Source organism: Pelmatolapia mariae, linkage group LG16_19 (genome assembly GCF_036321145.2).
Source record: "Pelmatolapia mariae isolate MD_Pm_ZW linkage group LG16_19, Pm_UMD_F_2, whole genome shotgun sequence".
Taxonomy (NCBI): Eukaryota; Metazoa; Chordata; class Actinopteri; order Cichliformes; family Cichlidae; genus Pelmatolapia; species Pelmatolapia mariae.
In genome coordinates, this window is record NC_086241.1 from 1,206,512 (window position 1) to 1,222,072 (window position 15,561).

Below are 15,561 nucleotides of genomic sequence, written 5' to 3' on the forward strand. Positions count from 1 at the left end.
CTCCCTTCACATAGACGTGGGCCACAGTGGGATTACTGCTGCCGTCCATCCCCTGCCAGTAGATGTAAGTTTGCTCACGGATAAACTTCTTAGTAAGTTTGTGCATGCACGGCCAAAGGAGCGTCTCTCCAATGCTTCCATTGATGGTTTGGCACCAGGCTGGCAGCAGCAGAGATGCAAGGAGAACTGCGACGAAAGACAAAAAGATTCATTCAATCCAAACGAGCAAATGCATTTGTTTCAAACTGTTTCTGTCAGAGTCAGTGTATTATTGTATTACTAATAACAGCATGTTAGTGGCTAGCAGTGTTAGCACAGGTACCACCTTTAGCTGTGTGTCACTATGGTAACGTGTGCTGATGTTGTAAGTCATGAAAAGCTGAAATGAGTTTAAAAGCGTCATTGAGTGAATGGACTGAGCGTGCTCCCTGGAGTACAGGACCAGGAGCTTATCCCTGGGAGTTTCTTTCCTGGGTGGAGCACAGACCAGCCCAGATGTTGACTTCCTCTGTGGGAGTTTGGTCGCTGTAGCCTCTCATCCTTTGCTGCTTTGTGGTTGCAGTACAACAGTGTGAGAATATTCTGCTGTTTGAGATTCTGAGATAGTCTTTCCTTAAGTGATTGTGATTATTCAAAGTGTTTGCAAAGGAACTGACACGGACATTTATTTAATACATTTATTTTGTTTATTCTGAAACCTCATTTCTCTTTCTTTTAACTAAAGTCCCTTATTTTGGTGTTTGAGTGTTGTTGTGTGTGAGTTTGTATTACACGTCAGGTGTTTGTGAATAGCCTGACTCGCTGTTTCAGTGAGGCGTAACCACAAATTCGTATTTCATCAGTACTACAGGTTGGTACAGCAAGCCGCCCAAAGTACTACAACACTTTTATGCTATCTGATTACTAGCTAGCTGGGTCGGGTGCTACAGGAACATGTAGGAATCGCATTGAGCAGATACCTGTTACATATCTGCTGTCTGATTTCACTGCAGGGTTTCTGATTAAATCTGTTTATGATTTTTCCCACAGTCATGTGCCTGGGTTTACAACCATGACTTAAGATTATAGTCCGTCAGTTACAGCTACTACACTGAATTATAGATAACGAACTATAACACAAAATGTTAATTTAAAAAAGGCCATTTTAAGCAATGATGACTTATATTCTTTCTCTTCCAAGCTCTTTGCAACTGTTATTTGGAAAATAATAATAACTTTAAAAGGTTTATTAAAATACACTGGCACAAACCAAAATGAGAGAAGCGACGATCACACTTACAGAGAAAGAGCAGGAGCAGAAAGTCCATCGCGCCCCGCAGGGAGAACAAAAAGCTTTGGTGAGACTCGATCAGTGTCTGCAGGATGTTCAGTCCATCAGTGGATGCTCGAGCACCGCATCCTGATAAAGCACCATTTGGCTGTAAGTCACTCCAACTACAAGCTCCAGTAATGTTCTCATAAACAGTGATAGCAGCTCTGATAGCAGATAGCAGACTGTGGTGCCGTTTCCTCTTTCAGACGCCACTCTGACTCTCGCTGTGGCTTCTGGTCACATGTTATTGAGGGTTATGTTCACGTTACTGTCCGAGTGCAGGTTGCTTGGACTCACAGATTTCTTTTTCCCATCAGAGATCGTCTGTGTGACACTTGGCAGCTACAGGACCCGAATAAATCATTTTATCTTGGATGAAACTCTCTGTGAAACTTTTTTTCTGTCTGAGTGCCACATGTTTTGACAGATTGCCGTCAGACCTCCTTCTTTGTTGCCACTATCTGATCAGACAGGAAATGAACCTGAAACTGTGGATATTTGTTCTGCAATGTTTCATGTAACACAGAAAAAAGCAAAGAAAACCAGGAATGTGGTTTGTGACTGTGTGAAAGTTCAAATGTGAACTGAAACATATCTGACGAATTCAAGAAGCTGAACAGCACAAAGACTCGATCTGATGGTACAAATGTGGCAGAGCTGCTTTAAACTCTCAGACTCTGAATGGTCAGCTTAGTTTCAGTCATAAGTACAAATAATTGTGTTAAAAACTACTGGTAAAAATATAGATTTAAATTCTTTAAGTAAAACTTAAAAAGTACAGGCTATGAAATGTACTCAGAGTAAGAAAGTAACTTGTAGCTCTTTGAAGGATCTATCAGCTATCTTTTTGCAAAGCTAACTGAACCTTGTGCTATGTTAATATAATAAGAAAAATGTACTACATGGGAATGTGTGTTATTGTAGGGTCTACCTCAGGGTGAGAGATGGAAGACAGGACAAAGACATGCTGTGGAAGAGAGCCAGAGATTAAGTGTGATTCAGTGCAGAGAGGTCTGTTAACACATAGTGAGTGAAGTTGCGTGGCAGCATCCAGTACCAGTGAGCTTGCATTGTAACAGCAGGTCAGACAAGGAGTTATCACAGCCAGTGCTAATGATCCCAAGTTTGCAGTTGAAATGAAATAGAAGAGTTCCATACAGATCAGATGGCGAGAAAGAGAGAACACCTACAGTTGGTAAAAGAACAACGTCACGTGAGAAAATCATGGAGGAGAGCTGAGTCCAAGGAGAAGGCTGGAGGAGCTGCTGGTGTGATCGATCTGTGCTTCTTGCCAGGCAAAGTCAAGGTTCGGTGTTACCAATTTATCTCATATCATCGCCTCATATAGCCACTGAAGCTGTGTGACATCACCATGACATTAGTCCTGAAGCCACCACGTCAGCAGACCGAGGCATTCGAAATGCCAGCGTACAGGTTTGTACAGGATGGAGGTGGAATGCAGCCCAAGCAATAGACCGCAGAGAGGCTGAAACACCAAGAGATGGCGGGTTTCACTCAACCTGGCAGAGCTGGCTAAAGATGGGGGGAAAACTATAAATATGGCCTAAAGCCACCAAGAAGGAGATCTCATCATCTCATCATCATCATCATCATCATCATCATCATCTCAGAAAAACCAGCTGACCCACCATGCACCTCTCTGATCCATGCAGTCTGAAAGTGGGATGGTTGTTTGAAATACTGTTTGGAACAGAAACTCCTGATCTGTTGGGATTTTCCCGCACATCTGTCTCTAGGTTTACAGAGAAGCTCTGAAAAAGAGAAAATATCCAGTAAGCAGCAATTCTCTGGGAGAAATGCCTTGTATATGTCACAGATGAAGGGACAGACAGACTTGAGTTGATAGGAAGGAAGCAGTAACTTTTGCATACCTTCTTACAGCAAAGGTATGCAGAAGAGCACCTCTGAATGCACGACACATCAAACCTCAAAGGAGATGGGCTGCAGCAGCAGAAACCCACACTGGGTGCTCCTCAGGTGCTACAACAGGAAACTGAGGCTATAGTTCACACAGACTCACCAAAGCTGGACCACAGAAGACAGAAAAAATGTTTCCTGGTCTGATGAGTCTCAATTTCTGCTGCAACAGTGTAAGAAATATGTTGTTTTTTTTCTTTTTAACATTGATTGCAATTTATGCTCATAATAGAGTTGATACAACCCCACAGTGTGAAGGGTTAACCAAGAGGCACAGCCAGAGTGGAGTGTAGAAGTTAAATTACTGCATGTTTACAGAACACAGTTTGAGACAGGACAGGCTGCTCGGCCTCGGGTGGATGATAACAGGGTGCTCTAGTCAACAAGACGTAGAGACTTCATTGTGTCGGTTAAAGCTGCCATCGGCATGAAAATAAAACATCCCCGGTTACAACTGTAAGGTAAGGAGAGGTTTTCTTACACAGGACAAGATCCCTGATTGGAGGCTAATGAGTGTTGCCGTGCAGAAGGACCCCGAGGAGAACAAATCAGGGAGTCTAAACCACGACAGTAGCCAATCACGGTTATTTCCTGTTTTTATGAGTCTAATATATTCTTTAAATCATGTACTGCACTTTTCCATGTGCAGACTGCCTGACATAGAGAAGCTGTGCAAGCCAAATCTGCCTGATAATAAAATAGTGTGAACTGCTAGACTGTCTCCTGAAGTCCTCTCGGCAAAGAAAGAACAACAATCTGACTCACCCAACAGTCAGATTGTTGGGTGAGAATTTGGTATAAATAACATGAAAGTATGGATCCATCCTGCATCCTTGTATCAGCAGTATTCTGCAGACACTGTAGTGATGTCGTCTGGACCAGAGTCTTGCAGGAATGTTTCCAGCACCTCGTTGAATCTGTGACACGAAGAATGAAGTTCTGAAGAAAAAAAAGTGGCTCCAACCTGCTGGCAGCAAGGTGTACCTAATAAATTGGTAGGTGGTAGGTGTACAGTCAGTGATAGAAGACAACACATATACGACTCATAGGATTGTTGATCGCTTTGAAGACTAATGAAGAAAAATGAAACCCAAAGGTACAAATCCAACCGTCTGTATGGGACCAGCGAGGTTACTGAAGGCAGAGCAGCCAGCCTGATCAGAGGAGCCAAAGGTAAGAGAGAGACAACCCTCTTCAACCACAGCAACAGGAAGCTGTAACGAGTCTCCTCCTTTTGTCTGTAGTTGGGTTTACACTAACTGCTGGGCATCAAACGGAGCCTTCTTTATCTTGATGCATGTTCAATCATCCAGGTAAGTAAATCTCCAAAAGTTGATTCTGGACGGAGAAACGTTTCATCATCATCCAGGTGACTTCTTCAGTCTCAGCTGACTGCAGGTTTCAATTTTATAAACAGTACATTTGCATAATGACTGAAACCAGCCCACTGAAGGAACAATAGGCTGGGAGGTCAGTTCCTTAATCTTAATTATGCAAATTCTCATGAATATTGATCAGCAACCACTGTTTATAAGATTGGGGAAACCTGCAGCTGAGACTGAAGAAGTCACCTGGATGATGACGAAACATTTCTCCCACAAAACGCTACGTCCAGATGAACAGAATCAGGTATCCTCATTGGACCTGCAAACATACGTGAGTCATGGTCCTGCTTTCCTATTGTATCAAACTGAATTCACATCTGTAACTAGCTGCAGATGGTTTTTAAAATCAACAAAGTCAGCTAAACGTCCTCAGCAGAGAGAGGAAGCTGTTTAAAGTGCAGAGCAGAAAGTACTCTCTGAATCTGGTACTCGATGACCCTTTGATGGGTAGGAAGGGCTCAGACAGTGGGAAGTCTCCATGTCCTCCAAACAGACGTCATTTCTTATTCAGCAGCTATTTTGCATGTCCCACTTCCTCTACAAAAACAGCTAAAGCACATGGGCTGCACGCGGTCACAGGGCACCGATAGTGCAGATATTAGCTTGTGTCTGTAGCAGGGCTTTAAATCTGTATCATTAGAGCTTTGTTGCGATTTATTTTGAAACGATGAGTCAGCGCTGATGCCACGGGGGAATACCAGAGTCAGAACAGAAAGTATTTCTTGATCTGCACATGACTTTAGCCTCGTTTGTCGTGTTGGTGTTCACTAACATCGATTTTGCTCGCTGGTCTCTGATAAAATGCTCCCCAAAGTGATTTCTGTATTTGGATTATTTTCCAGTCTCGTGGTTGGTAAGTTACTCCAGTTTAAATGTGTGTGTGTGTGTGTGTGTGTGTTGGTGGTGGTAATACACCGAAGCTATCTAGCGTCTTTAGCATTTGGCCTATCTGGAGCTAAACTTAGTCTACAGATGTGAGTGTTTAGTGTTGGAGTGTCTCAGCATTTGAGGAATCATTCATCTTTAACAGTTTTCTTTCTTCTTTTTAATCTCAGCGGGCGATGCGACTCTCGTGCGTGATGTTAACACCACCATCTCTGACTCGGCAGTCCTCGAATGTAGCATACAGGATAGAGCTATCACGGACTGGAAGAGTCTCCGATTTTATTGGCAAGACGATAGAAATGTGGTTTTGTACTCCTATAATAACGGAAGAAAGGTGGCAGAGCATGTAAATGAGCTCTATCAACACAGAGTCACAGACTTCCCTCAGGACATAGTCAGAGGGAATATCACCATCGTACTCAACAACCTGACTCTTGATGATAATGGAAGAACGTACTCATCATTTGCAGCAGTGCTGGACGACAGCGGGACGAGGCGATACCACCTGGAACACACACAAATCTGTGAAATGACTTTACATGTAGCTGGTGAGAAAGGTTTCTGTTTTCTTCACAAAAATAGGAAAGGCAAGTTAGACCGGCACACACCGGGCTGGCTAGTAACACGTGACATCATCAGCACAGATTATATTTAATCATCCACAGTTTAGCTTTTCGACGCTGGCCATGTTGAGCTCATGCTGCAGCAAACACTGGGCTGCATGAACTGCAGACTCTGGCACGGTCAGACCTGAGCATGCTGAATAACTTTTAATTCACAGAGCTGCCTAGCAACAGATGACATCATCAGAGGTCAAACATAAGCAGCTACAGTCAGCACAGATTACATTTAGACAAAATCTGCAGTGATTGTGATTTATGTAGAATGTGGAGTTTCGTTTTTGAGGTTTTGCTGTCAGCGATTCAATTTAATTCTATTTATTCAGCGCCAAATCACAACAACAAGGCTTTTATATCGTAAGGTAAAGACTCAACAATAGTACAGTAACAACACTAATAGTTTTATTTAATGTCTTTACCCTCTCAGCCATGAAAGGCTGATGAGGTGTTGAGAGTCCACATCATTGATATTCTGGTTTTACACACTGTCCTATTCTCAGAGGATCAAAAGTTGCTGACATATTTGCATTAAATTTTATTATAATTATTATTTTACCTGATGCGACAAAAGCATTTCCCAATATGAGATTAAAAAATGTCTTAAAATAGGAAAAACTCTTTTTGTTTGCTTTGTAATCCAACATATTACAAACAAATTACTGCAAAATACAAAAACAAACAAAAATAACACAAATTAGCTTAGCTCAGCTTAGCTAACATGCTGTCATGGCTAGCACGCTCATGTTGTTAGCAAACCCAGGACAGCTGTTTCCAGCATGTATGCTAACTGGATGTAGCTTCATATTTAGGTCACAGATACTGGAATGCTTTTCCTTTTCCCGTTTAACGCCCACTGCAAAATCAAAAAAGCGTTCTCTTCCAAAATGTCTGTTTCGTGATAAGTGGAGGTGACCTTTGTTCTCCTCTCCCCTCAGTGCCTTACCGGGAGCCCAGGCTGGATGTTAATACAGAGACTATGTCTGCAGTGTGCAGTCTGCAAGGAGGATTTCCTGCCCCTGACATACAGTGGGTCCTCCTCCTTAACAGCTCCCATCAGTCAGTAGAGTCCAGGAACGTCAACACTGAAACGAAGCAGAACGTCCACGATCACCTGTACAGCTCCCGCAGCACCCTGCGCATCCCTGCAGGTCGTCACGAGGCCGTGAGCTGTCTCAGCCACAACCCCACCCTGAACAGGACTGTGAAGGTCACCCACAACTTCAACACAGGTACGCTCCACATCGTCCAGTCAGCTGAGAGAAGGTAAACTACAACAGCGCAAAGGGGAGCGCTCAAATAATGATGAAAGTGACACCAACTAAAAGTCAAAGAGTCAGTTAGTGAATATACGTCACTTATAATGAAGTGTTTTTAAAATATATGTGAGACACATTTTTAAGATGTGTTACTTTGACCTTAAAATCTCAGGTGATGGAACCAAAAATGCCTGAAGATAAAAAAGTTTCTCTGAGCGTATCATCGTGTTATTACTGTTATTACTACTACTGATTTATATTTATAATAATTTATATATATTTATAATATTAGCGCTGATGAGTGTATGAATTATGAGAGCTGACAGGAAATATGCTGAGTAACTGTTTTTATTTCAAAAACAAGAAAGTTTTACTTTATTTTCCTCCAATCTTAGACCATCACTATTGTAGTTTGTGCAAACAGGACATGAGGAGCTCATTCACAGCAAACTGACGATCACAGGGTGCAAAGACTACAGCGATGTCCAGCTGTGAGTCATCAGGCAGTCAGACCTGAACACGCTGAGTAATCGTGGAAGTTTCAGAGCTCTCGAGCTGCTGTTCAGCTGAGAGGAATGAAATCAATCCTCAGACGTCTGCAGAGAAACATCTGTGCTGGTTTATCATGCATGCGAGTCGTCCTGTGTCCCTGCAGTCCTCCCTACATAACCTGCTCTGTGTTCCATTCTTACAAAACTAAAAACAGCTACACCATAAAAAAATAAATCCTAGAAAAACAGTAATATTCCTGCAGCTGGGGCGCCAAAATAATACCAGAAAGTAACAGAAAATAACTTTCTCCTGAAAATACCGTTATTTTCAGTAATGACAATACAGTTTGTTGCCCTAATCTTACATGGGATTTTGTCTTTTTCAAATGCTTTTAAATATTAAATTAGGAACATTTTAATGTGATTAAACAATGAAATTATCTATAAACAAGGTCAATGAATGCGGCAATATGAATAATAATACTTAAATGTACAGAAATATACAGTTAACAGTTGGTTTAAATAATAATGGATTGCATTCATATAGCGCTTTTTGAGACCCTCAAAGCGCTTTACAATTCCACTTTATAATTCCCCTCTGGCCATCACCAGTAGGTGAAGTGTCTCGCCCAAAGACACAACGACCGAGAGTGTCCGAGCCAGGGCTCAAACCGACAACCTTCTGATTACAAGGCGAACTGCCAACTCTTGAGCCACGATCGCCCTACATAACAATAATAATAATAATTATTTGATGTAAAAAAAGTTTATAAGAATCATTTTATATATATTTCCATAGAATTACATTTGAATTTAACAGTTCAATCTTTCAAATAACGGACAAATATTTGTGAAATTATGATACATTTGTGAATGTATTTTAACAATCTAAATATGCATATGTACAGACAAATATATTTGAAAAACAAGAAAATTATGTTTTATTACATTACAGTGATTTTACGTTAATTTACATTTGAAATGTGAAATCTGTCTATTTATGTAAATTTAATGATATTCTAGAAAAACAGTACAAAACTGTAAAATACACAGAAAAATACTTTTATATTACAATTTTTTTACAGTGTAAAACACTCAAATTTTAATTACAAAACCATAAACGAGTCCCTCAGTAGTCAGTCAAGCTTTGCAGGACCAGTGTCGCTTTTTGCCATTTGATTATATTCTTTTTGTATCTGTATCGATCATTCATGTCTTATTTCAGACTGACGTAGGCGACAAAACCACGAAACATGTTTCTGCAGAAGAAGTTTCAAAGTACAAAGTTCAACCTGAGTCAGAGTTCACCTTACACTGAGCGTCCCTCTGACTCAGAGAAGCATTTACTCAGTCCTGTAACTCTGGCTGATCGTTGGGGGAACTCTTGCCCTAGGATGCTCTGGTATGAGGCTGACTGTTGGTGTGTCTCGGTCTTCAGCAGGTGCAGCAGCGAGGAGCTCACCTGCAGCCCTAACTGTATATCTGATAGCAGCTGCTGTTGTTCTTCTAACAGCCGTGCAGTGAGCAAAGGTGAGCATGAACTATTTACTCTTTAGTATCTAACATGTGAAAGAGGTAGAGCATGTAGAGGATGTAAAATGCAGACACACACAGATGTGTGGTTTTCCCATGATGCATGTGAAACATGACTGAAGGAAACAGCTGATGTGCTTACAGCTGCAATCATCTGTGTGTTTCAGCCACCTGAGGTAGACTGATGCAGCGTTTCGGTGGTGGAGGGGTGAAACAGTGTGCCATGGAGACACTTCAGCGTGTTGTATGTTGCACCTTACCTGTGCGTGATGTTGAGAGTGTGCACCCTCTGAATCTGGGTTTCATGGGTCCTGCTGGGTGACACTAAGCTGGTGCTTAAAACAAAACTTGAAGCTATATCTGCTCAGGCTGGAGTATTAAACCCACCAAAGATCAGACCAGTTACTGGACCATCAAACATGGCGTCATGCTGGGCGCCTGTTTAACTGAATGTCTATGTTATATAATGTCCACGTGCTGTTGTCTTTAGAAGTGTTATTTAAAATAAATCAAAGTGTTATTTAGATGAAAATGAGCCTGTGTGTGTGAATCTGGCACATCTACATGATGTGGTGAAGTGTTCGTCTTAATGTGTCTTTTTAATTAAAACAAATAAAAGTAAAGACGGGTTCTACTGAAAAATGCTAAAAAAATATTCCTGCTGCAGCTGCTGAGCTCATTTCAAATAGTTTGAACGTTTAATTTTTTATATCTCAGATATAATCACACACACATACATTCACACATCTGTGTGTATTATTAACCTAAATCAGATGAAATGTGTGCAGTATGAGTGATAAATATTCTGGAAACATGACTTTCTGTGTCCACCACCAGGCCGTGTTAAACACAGTTTACTAAACAGCGTTATATGAAAAAACAGTATAATACAGCGAGAGACACAAGCAAGCACAGCAAACCAACCAAACAATTGATCCTCCTGACAACTTTGTCGGCTTTGCTGCCAGGGGTAGCTACTATATCTGTTAAGGAAGGGTTTATCGCTACTCTGGGCAGCGGAGGCGGGCAGAGAGGCTCCCAGGTGCATCTCAGCAGGGCCAAGTTTATTTAACCCTGTGTTTGGACCTGTTGGCCATAACACAATCAAAGGTTACTTATTGATCCTAATCACTACATTTCAGACAGTACTGATCACATGTGCTCATACAACAAGTGTCACTGTTGGGTCTGCGCTTCCACAGGCCCTGCTGGTTTAGAAACTTATTCCCGTTAACGAAGCAAGACGAACAGCAATCGATCGATTTTACTTGCTATAGCGAGGGGAGCCGGACGGCAGCAGACCTCTGCCCTCGGTGTCAAACGAGTCCAAAGAACCAGCTTCCCCTCACACAGTTTACACAAACACCCATTGCAAAACCCCCCTATGGTGTCAGGCACTAGGTGTGTGTGTGTGTATTCACGTGCACGTGAGTGTGTGTTTTTGTGTTTGGGGGTGCGTTTGTGTGACCTCCTGCTCACCAAAAGGGTCATAAAGGCAGGAAGTTTGCTAAACAAGAAGACAGAACCCTCACATAGGATGTGCCTATAATAAAACACTGCAGCCTCCCGCTGACGCAGGACGTCTGCCTGTAAATAAAAACCAGTTCATCTGAGTTCTGCTCCCAGCTCTAACATGTACATAAGAAATACACAGTACATATAGTTACAGTTATAGAAGTTACAGCATATGATATATAAACATACCTGTTTATTTCATAATCACGTGAAGGCAGGGACCTCACAGCACAAGCATTACTCACAGCCTGTTGTAAGATCGTGTTGTACATTGTTATATATAGTGTTTTTTATTTTTATTAATAAAAAACATCAACAAGTCACAAGCAAAAGGAGAGCAGACCACAGGACATGTTTAAACGAGGAAGGTTTATTCATCTAGATTATTTATATCAAAACAGACAGAACGTCATGTTTTCACCCAAAACAACAGATCAAAGCGTCACATCAGCCCGACATCAGACAGAAGCTCTGCAGAGCAGCCAATCATAACAAAGCAGTTCATTATAAGCTGTAGATTCAAACTGCTCTTCATATTTTCATCCAGCAGAGGTCAGCAAAGAGGACTGTGTTGGAAAGCTTTGAGTAATGAACCATTTTTCAATAGAGGTTTCACAAAACATCACTACGTAAAACGAACACACAGAACACAGGGAAGCCCAAACACGACGCCTGAGTGAGGACAGAGGAAAACTGAGACAATATAAGGACACAAAGGTGATTAGGGAGGGTGGAAGGGATCATACATGACAGCACAATACAGACGGGAGGAAAGACGAGGAGGGGCAGTGTAAACAGGAAAGAGAGACGAGACACAAGGATGCGACACAGGACAGGAAACCTGGGCTGGGAGTAACTTAGAAGGAAAAAACACAACTAAACTAAAAACTACATACAAAAAACTAAACCCAAAGCACAAAGACATCAGAAACACCATAAACTCAACATGCAGGGTCACATGACCCAGAACCATGACAGCCTGATTCTTAAACCAGGCAAAGATCCTGCACCCCTACCCAGCTACCGCCCAGTCTCACTCATTAATGTCGAGCGAACGTTAGAAAAAAACACTCCAGTTATAATATATCCTGACCAATCAGGTTTGCTGATCACTATTACTTTTCCTTTGGAGCTCACCTGGTTTGTAGCTCTGACAGTGCTCATCTTGGTCCTCGTTGCACTGAGGAGCAAAATGTTAAAATGCTGCCAAAGCCGCACAAACATGAGGCCAAATTATTGATCACTTACATATTAAAGTCCACAAGCCTGGAAAGAAAATAGGAAATAGACCTGCAAAGACATCAAGCAATCACCTCTTAGCTCACCAAGCTCAGTAAAATTTTTCAGTAATTTTTTCATTTAAAAACTTTAAAGTATACATTAGCTTCTCATAACTGTAACATTTTATCTGAGCAAGCTTTTGAGTGTGTAAGGTTCATGGTGAGAGGTGTGATCACCTTTGTGTGCACTGTGGTTAATATGACCTAAATACACATTTTCCATCCGGTTATTTAGCGCCACCCCTGTAGCCGTGGATACAAGTAGCACAAGTGTAAAAAATGTGTCTGTCAGGGGGCATCAGGTAGAATTTCATTCAGTTCAGTCATATTTACATAGTAACAAATCACAATAGCACTTTCTTCCAGGCTCTTTGTATTATCTTGAAAACAGAAATAATGTTCTGCTGGTAAATTATTGGAGGTGTGTGATGCACCACCACCTGTTACATGCAGCAGTGCAGACAAAGGTGTGATATCTGTGCAGAAACTTCTGACCACAAAGTTTCTGTTGTGGGAGGCTGGTTATAAAAAGAGACGTGTGGAGTGGGTGGGTCACTGCAAGCCTGGAGCGTCTGTCCCACCATGATCTGCTGCATCCTTTACGTCTTTCTGCAAATCTCCCTCACAGGTAAGAAGACTGACAGGATACTTTAGACGTGTGCTGAAATACAGTATCCCACTTCTTTAAAGGTCAAAATGAAGAATTTGAACCAATTTTCTGTGATCGCTGTTTTGATTTGACCTTTGTTCTCCTGTAAGGGGCTGCTGAGAGCGGCATAGTCGGTGGCAGGGAGGCAAAGCCCCACTCCAGACCGTACATGGTGTCAGTCCAGTATCGGGGAGTACATTCATGTGGAGGGATCCTTATTCAGAGGGACTTTGTTCTGACTGCAGCTCACTGCAAGTACGCTTTTTATATAGTCATGAAAATCAAGACAGGACAAGCACGTAACTGTTACTGAAAAAGTCAAAGGATGTTATTTCAGCTGCTGACTCCTGTTCTATCAGCAGTCACTGTGATAAAACTGTATCACAGCTGAACTGTTACACTGATAACATACATAAAGTTACATATAAATGAGTGGAAGCACAGGTGTTTGTGTAGGGTGATGGGCCACCACAGTTTTCCTGCGAGTCATTTTTCTAATGGTGTTGGAGCGCTGTAACACACTGATAAGACTGTATGGACCTTCATTTGTGTTGATATGATGATTCACACCATCTTCAAATGTATCAGTCCTTTAAAATCGATTCAGTTTTACTTCTTTCCCTTTTTGAACATTGTGCTTCTTGTTGTTCAGAAATGAGACCTGGGGTTCTTGCACCGTGGTGCTCGGAGCACACGACATCACCAAGAAAGAGAGAACTCAGCAACACATCGAAGTGGACGAGTATTACCCTCATCCAGGATTCACTGGACAATACGAATATGACATCATGTTACTGAAGGTAAAACTAAGAGTGTTTAAAGCTTCATAATAAAATGAATATTTAGGCTAACCTCAGTCTCACTGTGAAGCACTGTTGGCAGTATATTTGTCATGGCTGCATCATGCAGTGAGGTAGACGATATTATTTTAACCTAAAATCAGGAAGTAACTGCTCTCTCAAACACACTGTGTCCACAGTTAAAAAAGAAAGCCAAACTCAGTAAGAACGTGAAGACCATCGGCCTGCCTGAAGGAAAAACATCAGCTAACATGGAATGTGCTGTGGCAGGCTGGGGATGGACTACAGCTCATGACTGTCCCTCAAATGTGTTAAAGGAAGCCACAGAGAACATAGAGTCCACTTCTAACTGTCAAAACATTTGGCAACAATATTTTAATTCTGATCACATGATTTGCACCAACTTTACCAAAAAGAGTGGAGGCGTCTGCCAGGTATGTCACATCTGAAGCAGACTAACTACTGAACGTTTAGTGATGAATAATAACTGTTGCTGACTGAGTGAAGTTTTTCTGTTGCCTGCTTTGTAGGGAGACTCTGGTGGACCACTTATCTGCAAGAAGAAGCTTCAAGGTGTAACAGCCTTCACCTCATCAGAGGACTGTAATGATCTCAGGTACCCCCACGTGTTCACTAAAGTCAGTTTCTTCATCCCCTGGATCAAGGAAACAATGAAAAAATAAAGGAATGTGCACCAAGAGTGATTTTTCAGGCATTAGAGTTTTAACATGGTTAATGTGAAACGTCCGTATGTTTGAATAAAAAAGAAGAAGTTTCCTGAATGACTGAGAGAAGTGAAACTGAAGCAATGTTGTGTTGGTAAAACAAACAAATCATTTCAGCGCTTTAACTGTAGTTTTGTCACAGCTGAACTGAGGTGAATTAAACTCGGTTCTCTTGTTAACGACTAAAAAATAAAGCTTGAAACATTTTTGGCCTCTCAGAATCTCTTTTTTCTAATTGTTTTTAAAATAAAATAAGTTCAACATTTCAGAGACTCTTGTCACGACTCTTTTTCCCCTTTGCTCTGCTCACCACACTTCAGATGGGGGAGCGTGCATGTGCGTCTTTGTGTCGTTTATATGTGTGTGTGCACGGCCGGGCCTGGTTCTGAGGCTGGCTGAGCCGGGGCCCTGCAGGGTGGGCCCTGTGGGGCGGGGACCTGGAGGCTGAATCAATGATTGATCTTCCCACAGAATAACAAAGAAGTATTAAAAGTGTTCATATGCACTGATTCAAAGGAAACATGGGACTGTCCTTTTATTTTCAGTTCACTTCTGCTGTACGATAACAGTACACTGAGGACTGTTCAAGCTGGATGGATAAAGTGCAGGATTACAATCGCTCCAAAATCAGCAGGTAATTATATTCACTGAGACTAAAGGCTGCATGGACCTGGGTGCTCTGAGGGAAAGCAGATTTGGGGTCAGACGTGCCAGATCCATCTGATGCTGTAGAAATAAAATAAGAGCTGTTTAGTAAACTGAAAATGAAAGAGGGGAAACACAAAACAACAGCATGCAGTATAGTAAACCTCATTCATTCCCTGATGAATGAATGAAAGGCACAACCCTGGAACATGACCGGGGGGCAGGGCAGACCCACAGGGGGAGTGACACACACCAGCTGTACTAGAACAGGATTCATGACTGATATAAAGAACAGAGCTACACAACAGCTCATACACTGTACGTGCTGGTAGAGGTAATGTCACAAGAACAAATATGTAGCAAGGCAATGAAATCTTTCATTGCCTTGCTACAATATGACTTTCAGCTTTGTTTATTTTTCTTTTTTGTTTTTAAATTAATTGATTTTTAATCTGTTGTGTTTTAAATATTATTTTCTTCTTTATACATTTTTCATCCACATTTTCACAGTTTTGTTCAGATTTTGC

The 15,561-nt window shown here is 41.6% G+C and overlaps 2 protein-coding genes across 2 annotated transcripts; both read left to right on the top strand.

The window, feature by feature from the left end:
* Positions 1-5,290: 5,290 nt before the first annotated feature.
* LOC134646263 (T-lymphocyte activation antigen CD80-like) lies at positions 5,291-9,887 on the top strand. Its single transcript, XM_063500102.1, has 5 exons — positions 5,291-5,488; positions 5,691-6,068; positions 7,076-7,369; positions 9,326-9,417; positions 9,588-9,887. Exons 1-4 carry the CDS (start codon positions 5,437-5,439, stop codon positions 9,409-9,411), a joined length of 810 nt encoding a protein of 269 aa, XP_063356172.1. The 5' UTR covers positions 5,291-5,436; the 3' UTR covers positions 9,412-9,417; positions 9,588-9,887.
* Positions 9,888-12,382: 2,495 nt separating this feature from the next.
* LOC134645496 (granzyme B-like) lies at positions 12,383-14,519 on the top strand. The gene is made up of 5 exons (XM_063498950.1): positions 12,383-12,843; positions 12,975-13,119; positions 13,517-13,664; positions 13,844-14,098; positions 14,195-14,519. The coding sequence occupies exons 1-5, from the start codon at positions 12,798-12,800 to the stop codon at positions 14,345-14,347; spliced, it is 747 nt and encodes a 248-aa protein (XP_063355020.1). The 5' UTR covers positions 12,383-12,797; the 3' UTR covers positions 14,348-14,519.
* The last annotated feature ends 1,042 nt before the right edge of the window (positions 14,520-15,561 follow it).

Coding starts and splice junctions, on each gene's coding strand:
- LOC134645496 (XM_063498950.1), top strand. CDS start 12,798: ATGATCTGCTGCATCCTTTACGTCTTTCTGCAAATCTCCCTCACAG. Junction 12,844..12,974: donor TCTGCAAATCTCCCTCACAG/GTAAGAAGACTG, acceptor TTCTCCTGTAAG/GGGCTGCTGAGAGCGGCATA. Junction 14,099..14,194: donor AGAGTGGAGGCGTCTGCCAG/GTATGTCACATC, acceptor CCTGCTTTGTAG/GGAGACTCTGGTGGACCACT.
- LOC134646263 (XM_063500102.1), top strand. CDS start 5,437: ATGCTCCCCAAAGTGATTTCTGTATTTGGATTATTTTCCAGTCTCGTG. Junction 5,489..5,690: donor ATTTTCCAGTCTCGTGGTTG/GTAAGTTACTCC, acceptor TTTTAATCTCAG/CGGGCGATGCGACTCTCGTG. Junction 6,069..7,075: donor AATGACTTTACATGTAGCTG/GTGAGAAAGGTT, acceptor CTCTCCCCTCAG/TGCCTTACCGGGAGCCCAGG.